Source organism: Salmo salar, chromosome ssa06 (genome assembly GCF_905237065.1).
Source record: "Salmo salar chromosome ssa06, Ssal_v3.1, whole genome shotgun sequence".
In the NCBI taxonomy this organism is placed as follows: Eukaryota; Metazoa; Chordata; class Actinopteri; order Salmoniformes; family Salmonidae; genus Salmo; species Salmo salar.
In genome coordinates, this window is record NC_059447.1 from 70,261,818 (window position 1) to 70,277,742 (window position 15,925).

At 46.2% G+C, this 15,925-nt stretch overlaps 1 protein-coding gene across 2 annotated transcripts; it reads right to left on the reverse strand.

The window, feature by feature from the left end:
- Positions 1-817: 817 nt before the first annotated feature.
- Positions 818-11,260, reverse strand: armt1 (acidic residue methyltransferase 1). Of its 2 annotated transcripts, none has more exons than XM_045720949.1 (5): positions 10,974-11,260; positions 7,170-7,275; positions 6,666-6,907; positions 6,162-6,327; positions 818-3,459 (listed from the first exon to the last, which is right to left on the reverse strand). In XM_045720949.1, the coding sequence occupies exons 1-5, from the start codon at positions 11,069-11,071 to the stop codon at positions 2,677-2,679; spliced, it is 1,395 nt and encodes a 464-aa protein (XP_045576905.1). In that variant the 5' UTR covers positions 11,072-11,260; the 3' UTR covers positions 818-2,676. The 2 variants fall into 2 exon arrangements, with proteins under 2 accessions (XP_045576905.1, XP_014061100.1); XM_014205625.2 differs by lacking the exon at positions 10,974-11,260 and adding an exon at positions 8,222-8,332.
- Between the last annotated feature and the right edge of the window lie 4,665 nt (positions 11,261-15,925).

The following is a 15,925-nucleotide window of genomic DNA, read 5'->3' on the forward strand; positions in this document are numbered from 1 at the left end:
GCTATCAATGGGCCTTTCAAGAGGAATACCTTATCAACGATAGCCACTGATCAAATATAAACTATTATCCCGCCAAAGCAGCAAACAAATGGGTTTTACGTACATGCTGCATCATGATGAAATTAAACCAATGTTTAAAAAGTTATTTAATGTCTTCCCCATTCTTTTAGGAGGGTTTCAAGGGCATACAAGGACAACTCTTGACCTTCAACCTACACTGGAAGATAACTCTGTTTCTCTAAAGGAATAACAGTGTAACTTGTAGAAATGCAGGGTGTGCCTAGCACAACACTGTATTACTAATTTAAGACTAGTACTAGTATTTCCAGTCCTCAACGTGTGCAAGAATTCTCAGTACATAAAAAGGGACAGATCAGCTCTCCATATTACAGTATGAAGAAGATGAGCGTCTTCATTTCCACAAACAATACTGGGGATTCAGATTTTTCCAAACTTTCTTGACAAATTGACAGCTGGATTTTATGGGGGAAAGTAAACTTTTTGCTTATTAAAGTGATGGTTCATTAACCTCTATCTCTGCAAACTGGGAGAAAATGGCCTCCTGTTTGACCTGCTGCCTAGAGAAGCTCCTCTCTCTACAATGTCTCTTCACTCAGTAAACAACCCAGATTCAGACATGTGACGTCAAATGCTAAACAAGTAGTCTGATTATAACTCAATTTCTTATACACGTTCCCAGGATAAATTGAAGAGTAAGAATATGGGGAGAATGAGTGAAAGGGAATCCTCTTTCTAGGTCAAGCCTCGGTTCCTCTTTTCTTACTGTCATTCATTTACACAACAGTATGAGATTAGACCAGTCATTGAAGTTCTTTATTTAAACCAAGTCCGTTATAATATAACAATTTTTGTTCCAGATTTCTGCAAAGAGAACAATCCAGTCATTTAGGATCACCACGGCACCAGCACTGGTTACAGAGACATTGTAATGACATTAGTAAATAACATTTTGTACTATCAAACAGAAACACAATTAGACAGGTGTTAGTGCTATTCTTTTAACAACACACGCCTTGTATGTGTGATTGCACTGCCCCAAAGACTATGATTTATCTATAGTTTTCCAGAGTGGGTACATTACCTTGTAGTTCAACTTCAGTTATTTAACTATGAAAATGTAAACTCCGGGACTGTGGTCACTGTGCAAACCCCGATGTATGCAAACAAAAACGCATGCAACAAATTGACAAGACAAACTGATGATGTTGATTAAGACCCAGAAAATACCAGCAACCACAAGTTACTCTGTAATGTATGTTACTCTTTTTTTGCCAAGCTCATGCAAAAAAAAATTGGCAAAAAAAGTAGCAGCTGACTTTGGGTATTATATAAGGTCTCAACTTAAAACAACAATACTAAACTATTCACGACAGGCCAACTTAACATGTAAATGTTAAAATGGCACCTTATTGCCTCTGATTATGAATGAAATGTCTCTCAAATCTTTATTTTGTGTAGTCGCTGTTGGGGAGACAAAAACATTACATAAATTACATAATATGTCTGGGAAAAAAGTCACTTAAGATCAGATAAGCATGTTTCAATTCATGACTTGGAATTTCAATGCTTCTAAATTAACTGATTTGAAATGGAATCAAGGTAGAGCCCAACCCTAGTACTGGATGATGGTAAACAACCGTCAACACATTTGTTAAATGGGAGAAGTAAATTTCATTGTTTTGTAGTTTTGCCAGGGCAGATTGCTATCTAGCAATTGATCATTATTTAAATGGCAGAGGCTGCGGACCCGGAGGTCACAGCCCCATCCCACTGGATCCCTTTCCCCACAGCTGAAGATCCGACTCACGTTCTGTGCATGTGTTTCTTTACCTCTACTCTACGCACACCCAAACTTGTGGACACCCTCCCTTCGCATTTCTCACTGTCAATTGTGAATGATAATTCTTCAAGTTTTACCGGTGAAACATCCATGCAGGATCTTCACGCCAACCATCGCAATCAGTTTCATGGGCATATGCATTGAAATATTATTGAGTGTAGGCTACAGTGTTGTTTTGAAGTAGGCTAGTGTTTTGAATTAGTTATGTACCTTGAGCACATTTTTTTGCAGGTGGTATTAAACTGTAGCATACCTTTGCTGAATGGCGTGCACGGTTGAGTTTAGACCGCATGAGAGAAAAATGTGACCATTAACACAATCATCCTAAAATATAAGATATTTGGTGTTTTTTGTCATACAGTGATGTTATACTATGCTATTTTATTTGGTTCTGTAGATTATTCTCTATATGTGATCTTACAATGATTCAAGTTTGATCTAACTTTATTAAACAAGAACCTTTCGCCAGAGTAGCCTCTTCTCTGGGCAGCTGAACAAGTAGAACAGAGACTGTGTGTAAAGTAGAGAATATCACACATTCGCAGAAGCTTCGAACCTTTAGCTGTCAGGAAGAGAGGTCGGATCTGCAGCCACTCCATATTTAACTACCCTCTTTTTAAGTATCCTCCATCATCCTCCTTTAAACCACTTTCCTCATTTAAATACATTAGGCAGTTCTACAACAAAACAAACTACACCTCTAACCTGGCATATGGTTACAAGTACACTGGCCCTGCTCACGCCCTTACTTCCTCTGATTATGATGACACCACTTCTTATGAACATGTTGACGTCAATTCCTGTCCCAGACAGGTCTACTGTTCCCTGTGAGGGCTGGAGAACTGGACCACAGCGTACTTCCCGCTGGTCATCCAGCTGGGGTCCTGGGTGTTGAGGTTCTCCCCCTGCCCCGGCTGGAGCCCCACCTGGATGTTAGCCTTCAGAGTCCTCAGACTGCACAGGGGAGCTGGCCCGAACCCCCTCAGTGCCCTATCAAATGGCACCATGTGATCCCACTCCCTGTCCCCAGTCAGCTTCCTGTAGTTCAGGTCTCCTTTAAACAGAATCAGGTCGGCTCCCTGCAGTGTCGCGTAGAGGTCAGGCGCGTCACCCGCCATGTCACAGTACTCATGAGGCATTGTCCAGAACGGGTGGTCGTGATAGGACCACACGCCCTCCCGTACGTAGCTCTGCCATTGGACGCCGCTCTTGGACATCCACTTGTGATTGGCTGCCAGGGTCTGGCGGATGGTCCACTGGAAGTCGTGCGCGGTGACGTCGGAGACGAACCAGGGGATGGACTTGCCATGGAAGCGGACCTCCCTGGCCAGACCAGCGGACACCAGGAAGTTAGCGAGGACCAGGTCTGTGACCAGCTCGAAGCCAGCGTTGTCCAGGACGATGTCCACCCTCCCTGAGGTGGTTTTGCCATCCTCCCCTGGTCTCTGGGCAGAGGTCAGAGCAGACCACACCATGTTGGAGTCGTCCACCAGGATAAAAGACTTCAGGTCAGACAGGGAGTCAATGGGACTGGCCTTCTGAGAGTTCTCCATGCCAGCAGAGATGGACAGGTCACACCTGTTACCCCACAGAGACACCTAAGAGCAGGAACAGAGACATTAACTCACAGAAACTGTGACCGTAACATTTGGGATTAAATGCCAAAACAGACATAACATCAAATGATCTTTGGTAATGAGACTTCGCATTCATTTTCAGCAATCAACATTGAGCTGGCCTCTTATAATAAACCCGTGAAGTTTGCACAGCTTCACCTGTGAGATGGCGCCGGAGGAGATGGCTGCCGTTTTACGGGCTCCTAACCAATTGTACTATTGTGTGTGTTTCGCGTTATTTTTAACTTATTTTATACATAATGTTTCTGCCACCGTCTCTGACCGAAAAGAGCTTCTGGATATCAGGACAGCTATTACTCACCTCGAACTGGACAAATATTTTGTTTTAACGAGTCGAACGCAAAGGATTTACTTCAGACACCCGACAAGGCCCACATCCCCGTCGTTCGCATGAAGAAGAGACGGAGATATCGGGGGACGTAGGCACGTAGGTCGGGTGCCTTGTAAGGATCCCCCTCTACCATCAGTCCTATTAGCCAACGCGCAATCAATGGATAACAAAATCCGATCAAGACTACGCTACCAAAAGGACATTAAAAACTGTAATATCTTATGTTTCACTGAGTCGTGGCTGAACAACGACATGGATAACATACAGCTGGCTGGGTTTTCTGTCCATCGGCAAGATAGAACAGCTGCTTCCGGTAAGACAAGGGGAGGCGGTCTGTGTCTATTTGTAAATAGCAACTGGTGCATGAAATCTAATATTAAGGAAGTCTCAAGGTTTTGCTCACCTGAGGTAGAGTATCTCATGATAAGCTGTAGACCACACTATTTACCAAGATAATTACATCTATATTTTTTGTAGCTGTTCATTTCCCACTACAAACCGATTCTGGCACTAAGACGGCACTCAACGAGCTGTATAAGGCCCTACGCAAACAAGAAAATGCTCATCCAGAGGCGGCGCTCCTAGTGGCCGGGGACTTTAATACAGGGAAACTTAAATTCGTTTTACCTAATTTCTACCAGCATGTTAAATGTGCAACCAGAGAAAAAAGAAAAAAACTCTAGACCACCTTTACTCCACATACAGAAATGCGTACAAAGCTCTCCCTCGCCCTCCATTTGACAAATCTGACCATAACTCCATCTTCCTGATTCCTGCTTACAAGCTAAAGCAGGAAGTACCAGTGACTTGCTCAATAAGGAAGTGGTCAGATGACGCAGATGCTAAGCTACAGGACTCTTTTGCTAGCACAGACTGGAATATGTTCCGGGATTCTTCCGAATGCATTAAGGAGTACGTACACCACATCAGTCACTGGCTTCGACCGTACGTACATAATCCAACAGCAGTCATGGATTACAGGCAACATCCCCACTGAGCTAAAGGCTACAGCTGCTGCTGTCAAGGAGCGGGACTCTAACCCGGACGCATATAAGAAATCCCGCTATGCCCTCCGATGAACCATCAAACAGGCAAACCGTCAATACAGGACTAAGATTGAATTGTACTACACCGGCTCCGACGCTCATCGGACGTGGCAGGGCTTGCAAACTATTACGAACTACAAAAGGGAAGCACAGCAACAAGCTGCCCAGTGACACAAGCCTACCAGACAAGCTAAATAACTTCCATGCTCGCTTTGAGGCAAACAACACTGAAGCATGCATGAGAGCATCAGCTGTTCCGAACGACTGTGTGATCACACTCTCCATAGCCGATGTAAGTAAGACCTTTAAACAGGTCAACATTCACAAGGCCGCAGGGCCAGACGGATTACCAGAACGTGTACTCTGAGCATGCGCTAACCAACTGGCAAGTGTCTTCACTGACATTTTCAACCTGTCCCTGACCGAGTCTGTAATACCAACATGTTTCAAGTAGACCACCATAGAACTGTGCCCAAGAACACCAAGGTAACAACGCCTAAATGACTACCGACCCGTAGCACTCACACCTGTAGCCATGAAGTGCTTTGAAAGGCTGGTAAGGGCTCACATCAACACCATTATCCCAGAAACCCTAGACCCACTCCAATTTGCATACCGCCCCAACTTCTCAGGTTCCGACCGCAAGGGACTACAGAGGGTAGTGCGTAATGGCCAGTACATCACTGGGGCCAAGCTTCCTGCCATCCAGGACCTCTATACCAGGCGGTATGAGAGGAAGGCCACAAAAATTGTCAAAGACTCCAGCCACCCTAGTCATAGACTGTTCCCTCTGCTACCGCACAGCAAGTGGTACCGGAGCGCCAAGTCTAGGTCCAAAAGGCTTCTTATCAGCTTCTACCCCCAAGACATAAGACTCCTGAACAGCTAATCAAACAGCTATCCAGACAAATTGTATTAACCCCATCCCGTCCCCCATTTTTACACTGCTCTGTTTATTATCCATGCATAGTAACTTTACCTCTACCTACATGTACATAATACCTCAATTACATCGACTAACCGGTGCCCCCACACATTGACTTTGTACCAGTACCCCCTGTTTATAGCATCGTTACTGTTATTTTATTGTTGCTCCTTAATTATTTGTTATTTTTCTTATATTTATTACTTTTTATTTTAGTAAATACTTTGTAACACTTTTTTTTCTTAAAACTGCATTGTTGGTTAAGGGCTTGTAAGTAAGCATTTCACTGTAAGGTCTACACCGGTTGTATTCGGCGCATGTGACAAATACAATTTGATTTAATATTGTTGACAATATTCACCTGTAGTAGTTTGTGGAACTGCTCCATGAGCTGTGTCTCTGAGAGGTCGTCCATGTTCCTGTTGAATCCCTGTAGATATGTACACAGGGATATCACAGCCTGCTGGGACTCAAAGAAACTCTGCGTCTTGCTTTCATTAAACACGTCAAAGTCGCTGATGGGGGGACTGGCACAGACACAAAGAGAGAAAGGATAGGTTAAAAGACACATACACTAACTGGATAACTCATTAGGGTATCATGTATAAACGGTTTATAGGTAGCTTATTAATAGTTGATAAATCAGTTATAACATTGGTTGAAATGGGATTATTTTCCCAAACACGTTTTGGTTTTTGCCCTAACACAACACAGCTGATTCAAACTATCAAAACTTGATGATTCGTTATTTGAATCAGCTGTGTAGTGCTAGGGCAAAAATCTAAACGAGTTTGGGAAACCCTGATCTATGCATTCCCTTCTCAAGTCTAAGCTAATGCTAACATTTAGCAACACTGGTTCTCACTTGAGCCAGATGGCCTCCTGTATCCTGCGGTACATGTAGCACTCTATGTAGAGCCAGGGGGATTTGAACCAGCTGACGGGGTCCCGCTCCCCTAGTAGCCTCTGTTGTCTCTGGAGGTACTGGTTCCAGCTGTCTGTGTCCTCCAGGCCGTCACACAGAACCAGGATAGGCTTGTCTGTCAGCAGCTCATTTCTCAGCTTAGAAAGAAAGCCAATGGTCCTCTTCTCTGCCTGGACTCCCTCCTATGGAAACATAAGCATTTCGCTACACTCACAAAAACATCTGCTTAATATGTGTATGTGACCAATACAATTTGATATAGAAGAGAAGTAGGATGAAGTTGAACCATAGACTATGAATTAATTTTTTTTTTTTACCCAAGTTAATTGTAAGGATTTGGGAGAGGAGAAGCTGATCCAAGATCAGGATGTGTCAGGAAATAAAAAATGTGGATGCTTATAGCACAGTGGCTTAGGATGGACAAGTGATGGTGGTTATTCTTACCTCTCCAAACTCCTCAAAGAACTTGTTTTTGTTGCGATGGATGGTGTCAATGACTCTTGTCAGGATGGTCGGCAACCTGTCTCTCACTGTGAGATATGCAAATGAGCTGTGTGAGGAAGAAACACATGACAAATTAGAAGCAACATTTTTAATTTACAATTAAGGATGGGTGCAGATCAATCTAACCACTAAGGGGATGTCTGACTCAGCTCATGCAATTTCTTGACATGTTTCTGACCACAAATAAGTTATGAATCCTCACAGTTTAGCACCTTAGGCAACTAAGGAGAAGGGGCATGGCTAGACCTAGCCCCCCCCAGGTGATCTATGGTAGACACCTGTTCATCTGACTAAACCATTCCTGACATCAATGGTTCCTTACTTCCTCATTCTCAACTGTGGATTTCGAAGCCAGTTCCACTGCATTTTCTTCCGTTGTGTCCCTTTAACCTGGCCTGATTTAGACCAGGGACACCAGGTGGGTGCAATTAATTGACAGGTAGAACAGAAAGCCTTTAGTCTCCGGACCTCGTAGAGTAAGTGTTTAACACCCCTGTTCTAGTTCCTACAGTCCTCATTCTTTTAAGCCAAAACATGTTTTTAAAGCTTAAATGGCTAACAGGCTTCTTTTTTTTTTTTTACTGGAATAGCACCAGAGATATAACGTTAACATTTATTGATATCACTTCATTCAGAACTGATCTGGTCTGATTAGCATTAGAAAAACAAACGCATCGTCTATAACGTTGGATGATGTAGCTAACAAAAGTTAATCTGATATGATTGACCAGGAGCCAAGCAAGTATCGGGTGCCAATACAGAAAGATACACTTAATCCCACTAGCCTACATTCCGTAGCTAATTTAACTAGCTTGCTGTAAAGTGTGCTATAGCTTACTAGCTAGCTTACGTTAGCTAGTGCTGCTAGCCTACGTACCACGCTTCCCTCTTCCTGACCCAACACATTTCTGTTGAACTGTCTCTTTGATTGTATAGCTTATATATAGTTAAAACACGGATCATAAGAGTACTAAACATAGCTGTCAACATACCCTTCAACTTTAGCAGACAGGGATGGAGGGACTAATTGGCGCAAAGCTTGATTAGCCGCCATCTTTTCAACCAGGAAGAGAATATGACAACATTCTTCTTCTATATTATTATGGCGGTCCGCAAACAAACGTTAGTGGTGCATGACGCCACCTTCTGTACAACCCATTATACTTGGTAAACGAAAAATTACCCTGCCAACTATTAAAGGAGCAATATGCAAAATTTGCTCCGCCATTTCCTAATAGTTTGCCTAATTTCAGTTTATATGACAAAACAAGCAGTAATTGTGTAGAGAATCATTGTACTATCTAAACCACTGTAAAATATATTTTTCATAACCAAAAATATTGTATGTTCAGCTGTTTGAAGCTGGTGTACAAAACCGAAAGTAAAAGAAGCAAAAACTTAACTTAAAACGGGAGGCATAGAAATAGCGCACATAGAACAGATCTACCGCATCTTACATTTGCTTTCAATAAAGATGACAAATCTATAACTCACATTTCTATGTTAATTTGGTCAGTTGCCCAAAAAGTTACATATTGCAGTCAACAGCCTGGGAGGACAGAACACTACCGTTCAGCACCCCCTGTAACTCTTCTCCGGTAAAATCTCATAATTCAAAGTACTTCTCTGCAGCTGCACTCACAAAATATATTTTCTGTGATTTACACTTCTGCGGTACAGTTGATAACAATGGCTATGAACACTAAGAAACCAACCTTACTGAAGCACATATTATTCCAATTATTCTCTCATTGGCCTCAGCCTACTCACAGGGATCCTCTCAGGATCCCTCGCCCTGTACCCATCTTCCTCTACTACTTTCTTCACTGCCTCAGCATACACCTTCTGTACTATTCTGATCCTTACAACCTCAACCTATCTTTCTCTAACCGGACACTTCTGATCTCCAGAACCATGGGTACCCCTACTGTTAACACACACAACTTTTTTTCCCTACACACTGCTGCTACCTGACCATAACCTAGGCACCTAAAACACTGTAATGGGTTTGGGACAAAAGCTCTCACGGGATAACTAACACTTCCTAACTTGAATTTGTCGGGTGAAGACTGCATACAAAACTCAGCAGAACAGACACTGTCTTCTCTGTTTCACCACGCTCTCCACCGGGTCTGCATTGCACCAAACGGAGGGCATCACATACACTGGGAATCTTCATTTTCAGTCAATCCTCCTCAACACTTAACACCACAATTATTACTCCATTCAATGGCACCTTTCTCCGGAGAGCAATGTAAGTCATTGTTTTTGTGCTTAGGCTCTGGATGGAAAAAACACAATAAATCCTCACGACTCCACTTCAAGTTACTTTCACCACGTATGGATCCGGCAGAAGGCAAGGATCCATTCTCCCAAAAATGGAATTCCCACTGAGCCAGAATCATCTTTTCATCATTGGGACGAGGCTCGACCTTGGCCATCTTCACCACACCTGCCACCACATGTAATTCATCCTAACTCAGATTCAGTTTTGTTGTGATTTATCCAACATCCTTGTTATGTATAGTACGACGTGCTGTACGTCATACCGTACGTTGTTATGGTTTACGACAGTGTGCTGCTTTACGGATGAAGGGGTTGTCAGAATGAGTGGCACATGTCATTAAACGACAGAGTGATGTACAATGTGAAACTGTGCAGATGTGCGTTCTTCTACAGCTAGGCTAGATATAACATTGGCGACGAAGATGGCTGAATTCAGTTTACCACCGCCAGCACCATTCCTTGCCGTGCCTGGCGAACCTCCAGTCCCGTGGAATAACTGGCTTGAAAGCTTTAACACTTATCTCGAAGCTATGGACTTTTCTACAATCTCCGACAAGCGGAGGACAGCACTGCTCCGTCACTGCCTAGGTACAGAGGGACAGAGGATTTTCAGAGCGCTGGGATCGGCTCCTACATTCACTGCTGCAGTCAGCCTCCTACGGAACCACTTTTCCGGGAAAGAGCGAGTGCTCCTCCGACGCTACCGGCTACGGAAGAGACACCAACGGCCGGGTGAGTCCATTCAAAGCTACGTGGCTAATCTGAGGGATTTGGCTAGCTCTTGTAACTACGGGACACTTCAGGATGAGATCATCAGGGATCAGTTGATAGAGGGGACGTTATGTGAAAAGACAAGGGAGAAACTGCTTTTGGAATCGGATAATTTACGACTAGATGGAGCTATTAAAATAGCACTCCAGGTTGAAGCGGCGTTGGAATGCTCTACTATGCTAACAGACAACTCTGCAGCATACACTCGGCCCCAAGCCATTCTCACACAACAGCTTCAGCCCGAGCAGGCGCACTACAACGATCACGCGCTGCGCATGGCCTCCCACGTGGATAGCTGCATGGACACAGACACCGGCATGCCCGTGCAGCAGGCACACAGACAAACAAACAGAAGTAGCTGTGGCAACTGTGGGGCTAGCTCTCACAATTCAAGGGCTTCAAACTGCCCAGCCCGTGGGAAAATATGCAAGAACTGTTCAAAATACAATCACTTTGCGAAAGTGTGTCATTCTGCCCCAGCTACTAGCTCCACCCAGCACAGGTTCTTAGTTTCATCTCACTCTCAACATGAACACACGGAAATGCGAACTGTCTCCACCAACCATGTGTCATTCAGGACATGCACTGTGCAGCTGGGTGAGGTGGGTTTGCCTTTGCTGCTGGATACTGGTGCTGCGGTGTCGTTGCTCAACCTTGCCACTTACTACAAGTTTTTCAGTCACCTACCACTCCAACAGCCCTCCACTGCCCTGTGTGGGTACGGTAGATCCAAGATAGACATCGTAGGCACCCTCCAGGTCCCAGTACACTACGGCACCAAGCATCTGCCATCATTCACATTTCATGTTGCAAAGCGGGGTGCCAACCTTTTGGGCCTCGACCTCTTCACAGGCTTGGGATTCACACTGAGAGATGACAGTGCGTCAGCTATCCACCAGGTTACCTGCACATGGCAACAGAACTGGCCAACTCTGTTTGATGGACCGGGCTGCCTCACAGCCTTTACTCACAGGCCCCTAGTGAATCCGGAAGTGACCCCAGTCATGCAGCCCCTGCGGCGCATTCCCTTGGCACTGCGTGATGACGTCACAAAAGATCTCCAGGCACAGTTGGATGCAGGCATCATTGAGCCAGTCAACGCTGCCCCCTGGATTTCAAACTTGGTCATTGCAACCAAAAAGTCAGGTGGAATCCGGACCTGTGTGGATCTCCGTGCTGTGAACAAGACCATTGTCCCGGATAAGTACCCCTTGCCTACAGCCGAGGAGCTGACCGCACAATTCCATGGCTCCATGATCTTCACGAAGCTTGACCTTCATCAGGGTTATCTTCAGGTACCCCTCCATGCAGCTAGCAGAGACCTCACAGCCTTTGTCACACATGCTGGCGTGTTCAGATATACACGCATGCATTTTGGACTTAGCTCCGCCCCCAGCTGCTTCCAGAAGGTGATGAGCACCATCCTCGCTGGAATACCTGGGGTGGCGGTCTATCTGGATGACATAGTGGTCCACGGCCCTGACCTCCACATCCATGATTATCGATTCCACAGAGTATTCAGCGCTCTACTGCAGAACAACCTAACCCTTAACGGTGGAAAGTGCACCTTTGCAGCTCCAGCCGTCGAGTTTGTGGGGTTCCGCCTGTCGGCCAAAGACATTGCCCACTCATGTCGAACATTGAAGCCGTCCACCGGATCCCGGAACCGACCTCAGCCTCTCAGGTGGCCTCATTCTTGGGCATGACAGCTTACTACCTCCGGTTTCTGCCCCACTACTCCCAGACCACAGCGCCCCTTCGCCAGCTCCTCAAGAAGGATGAGCCATGGGCCTGGACGGCAGCCTGCTCAGACGCGGTCCGCTCACTGAAGAGCCAGCTCACCACAGCCCCAGTCTTGGCTCACTTTGACCCCGTCTGCCCCACCATTGTCACATGTGACGCCTCAGCTGGAGCGCTAGGAGCTGTCCTCTCACAGCTGCAGAAGGGCATTGAGAGGCCCGTCGCCTTCGCCTCAAGGGCCCTTCGCCCCACAGAACAACGGTACTCTGTGGGCGAACGAGAAGCACTGGCCTGTGTCTGGGCGTGCGAAAGGTGGCACCTCTACCTATATGGCCGTCTGTTCACGCTCCGAACCGACCACCAGTCCCTCACAACGCTACTGTCGGCATCAGGAACTGGCCACAAGCCACTTCGGCTGCACAGATGGGCCGACCGCCTCAGACAGTACGACTATCAGCTGAAGTTCACTCCGGGGAGGGATAACGTGGTGGCAGACCTCCTCTCACGCTCCTTTGACGCTCCTACTCTGACCGTCTTGCCAGACAACAACGAAACAGAGCTTGTACAAATGCTTTACGCTCCTCTTCAGTCAGTCGTCTGTCTCACTGGAGGAGCTGAAGCAAGCATCGGAACAGGATCCCACACTGTCTACCCTGCGCACCTACATACGCACTGGATGGCCAGCACAATTGCCGGAAGAGCTGGCGACTTTCGCCAGGGTGAAGCACAAACTTTCTTGCTGGGAAGAAGTCTGTGTCTGTCGAGGGTTTTGCACTGTGGTCCCGAGTGGTCTGCGTGCGTGTGTTCTATCCATGACACACGAGGGGCACTTGGGCATAGTGAAGGTCAAACAGCAATGTCGAGACCTTGTGTGGTGGCCAGGCATCGACCACGACATTGAAGCCCTGGTCAGGGATTGTGCTGCATGCCTCCTCAGTGGGAAAACAGGACAGTCCGCCCCACCCCCCTGCAGCCTCTCGCATGGCCGCCCCGCCCCTGGGAGCACATCCAACTGGACATCTGTGGCGAGATCCATGGACACACAGTCCCTCACCATCAGCGCTTCCTGGTGGTGGTGTACGACCTCCACTCTAAGTGGCCAGAAGTGGTTCCTGTCGGAACTGTCACAGCACAGGCCATCGTGGACATCCTAGACAGCCTGTTCACAAGGTGGGGCCTACCCCTCACCCTTACCACGGACAATCGGCCCCAGCTAACCTCTGCCGAGTTCTCCTCATATCTCAGCAACAAGGGAATCAAACACATCCGCACGGCCTACTACAACACACAAGCTAACGGAGGGGTGGAACGCTTCAACCAAATGCTGAAGAACGGCATCAGAGCGCACCTGGTCCAGGGGTGCACGTTCCAAACTGCTTTGAATCAAACACTAATGCACTACAGAGCAAGCAAACACACAACAACACAGGTCTCCCCGGCATCCCTCATGCTAGGTCGTGAGATGGAACTGCCACTGGACAGACTCAGAACACAGAGAGTAGCAGAACCGGCGACTAGGTGCACCCAAGAACAGCAGGCAGTGACCAGGCACCAAAGAGAAATGAAACAGCGTTTTGACAAGGCACACAGGGTGAAGAAGTCGATCATCCAAGTGTCTGACTGGGTCCGAGCCCGACGGCCTCAGCGGTGCAACAAAATGGCCTCATTCTGGTCGGACCCCTTGCAGGTCAGTCGACAACTGGGGCCCGCCACATTCATGTTGAGCAATGGATCACGCTGGCATGCCAGCCGCCTCAGAAAAGTCCCTGCCCCTCGAGGAATACGAATGCACACAAAACAGACATGCAGGCCAGAGACGCCACCGGATGGACCTCCCCCACCACTACCACCTGAGCCCCAGCCTCTGTGGGCTCACCAAGGGCCAGAGCCACAAGCGTTGGCGGTTGAAGAAAGGCCTATGCGGGCATGAACTCGCCCTGCTTATCTGGGGGACTATTTAACCTCTTTTCATTCTTAGGCTCTGGTAGGTGTCTTAGTCAACCTCCAGGTTAATGGACTGAACTGGTTAGTTTGGAGAGTCCTTCTGTTTAAGGGTTAATGTTTATTTCTTACAGGTATCACTCTAGGTTCTTGCCCTATGGACATTTTATATATGGTACCAGTCCCTGGTTTTGGAAAGGGGGGGGAAATGTTATGTATGGTACAACGTGCTGTACGTCATACCGTACGTTGTTATGGTTTACGACAGTGTGCTGTTTTACAGATGAATGGGTTGTCAGAATGAGTGGCACATGTCATTAAACGACAGAGTGATGTACATTGTGAAACTGTGCAGATGTGCGTTCTTCTACAGCTAGGCTAGATAAAACAGTCCTCTCTTTGACTTTGACATGGTTCCCTTACCAAGTGGTACACAAAAGCCCATGTCATAAAATAACTTATCTTGTCGGCAACAAACTCCACACGCAAACTCTTCATCCACTTTCCTGAACAAGGCCTCAAGTTCTACATCTCGACATCCATTCAACCCTTGTGGTTCAATCTATGACAACATTCAAATTGAAAAACTTTATTCATAGCAACTCCAAAAACAAGGGGTTTGTTTTGGGAGTTGGTTATTCATATAGCTCGCCAGTTTGTAGTCCTAAAACCCGGAAATGATTTGCCTCTGGTTCGTTCAGCCATTCCTGTGGCGAAAGAATAGGGTTTTAGCAGAATTTCTTCAGCCTCCTGAGGTTGGAGAGGCGCTGTTGCTCCTTCTTCACCACACTGTCTGTGTGGGTAGACCATTTCAGATTGTCCGTGATGTGTACGCCGAGGAACTTGAAGCTTTTCACCTTCTCCACTGCGGTCCCATCGATGTGGATAGGGGCGTGCTCCCACTGCTGTCTCCTGAAGTCCACGATCAGTAGAATATAACTCATATATATTTCAGTGCTTTTCCCCATTTAACCCATGGGTTATCCTACTAATATGCAGGAAATTAAAATGTGTAAAGAAAATATGGTGAATATCAACAATAACAGATGAAATTCCCTCTCCTCTCCATGCAATACAATCAATTGATGTCACTGCTTTTAGGACAACATTGGGAAGGTTTTATGCATTTTTAAAGCAGGCCTATTCTACCTCTCCACATCTACTATTGTAGTTTATATTAAACTACCCAATGCCACCATCCAGTGGTGACTGAATTGTTACTCATCTGAACCGATTCCTTAGACAATATCAAAAAACATTATTTGTGAAAGTATATAGAAAATGTATTGGCAAAATTAATCAGTTTCATTTTGTTGGCTATGCTGCCATTCTAAAACTGTTGTGTGCTACAGAATGTAATGTAAGCATGCTGTGTCTCTGCGTAGAGGTCTTGACCTTTTATGGCACTGGTGCTTCTAGTGTGCTTGCCCTATATCCACAGGACTGCTGGTTCAGACTCCTCCCAAGCTATTTCCCTTTAAACCACTTCAGGAGTCTACTGGATGCACTTGTAGGCCAAAACATTGTGACTATTTCTATATAATGAATGTAGAGCTATAGAGTGTCAAGTTGAGGCTGGTCTCAGTTGCAGTAGAATTTGTTACTGCTTGCCTTGATCTGGTCAGGACTGCTTTGGTGTTCTCACTGTGCTGTGGGGTTTTTAAGATCAGAGAGCAGTGAGTGAGTTTGGCGCCCACCTGGGGGCTTTCTGAAATAGAGACATCTTATCTCACTGCTGTGTGCGGAACTTCGTTTCGCCCCGGGGGGTACTCAATTGTGACGGCATCCTTTGGGGCATCTTCTGTAGTTCAGGGCAATGGTTGCCATGGAGACATTAAGCCACTCTATCGCGAAACCACAGATCCCCAAAGGCCCTCAGAGGGTTTGGGAGGAGAGAGACAGAATGTGTGTGTGTGTGAGTGAGTGAGGGGGAAGGGGGAGGAATTTGGATAAGAGTC

What these genes read in the sequence shown, in the direction of transcription:
- armt1 (XM_045720949.1), bottom strand. Translation starts at nt 11,071, where the DNA reads ATGCTTGGTGCCGTAGTGTACTGGGACCTGGAGGGTGCCTACGATGTC. An exon ending in TCTTTGAGGAGTTTGGAGAG is followed by an intron (nt 6,908 to 7,169) that starts GTAAGAATAACC and finishes ATGTTTCCATAG; the next exon opens with GAGGGAGTCCAGGCAGAGAA. An exon ending in CAGGAGGCCATCTGGCTCAA is followed by an intron (nt 6,328 to 6,665) that starts GTGAGAACCAGT and finishes TGTCTGTGCCAG; the next exon opens with TCCCCCCATCAGCGACTTTG.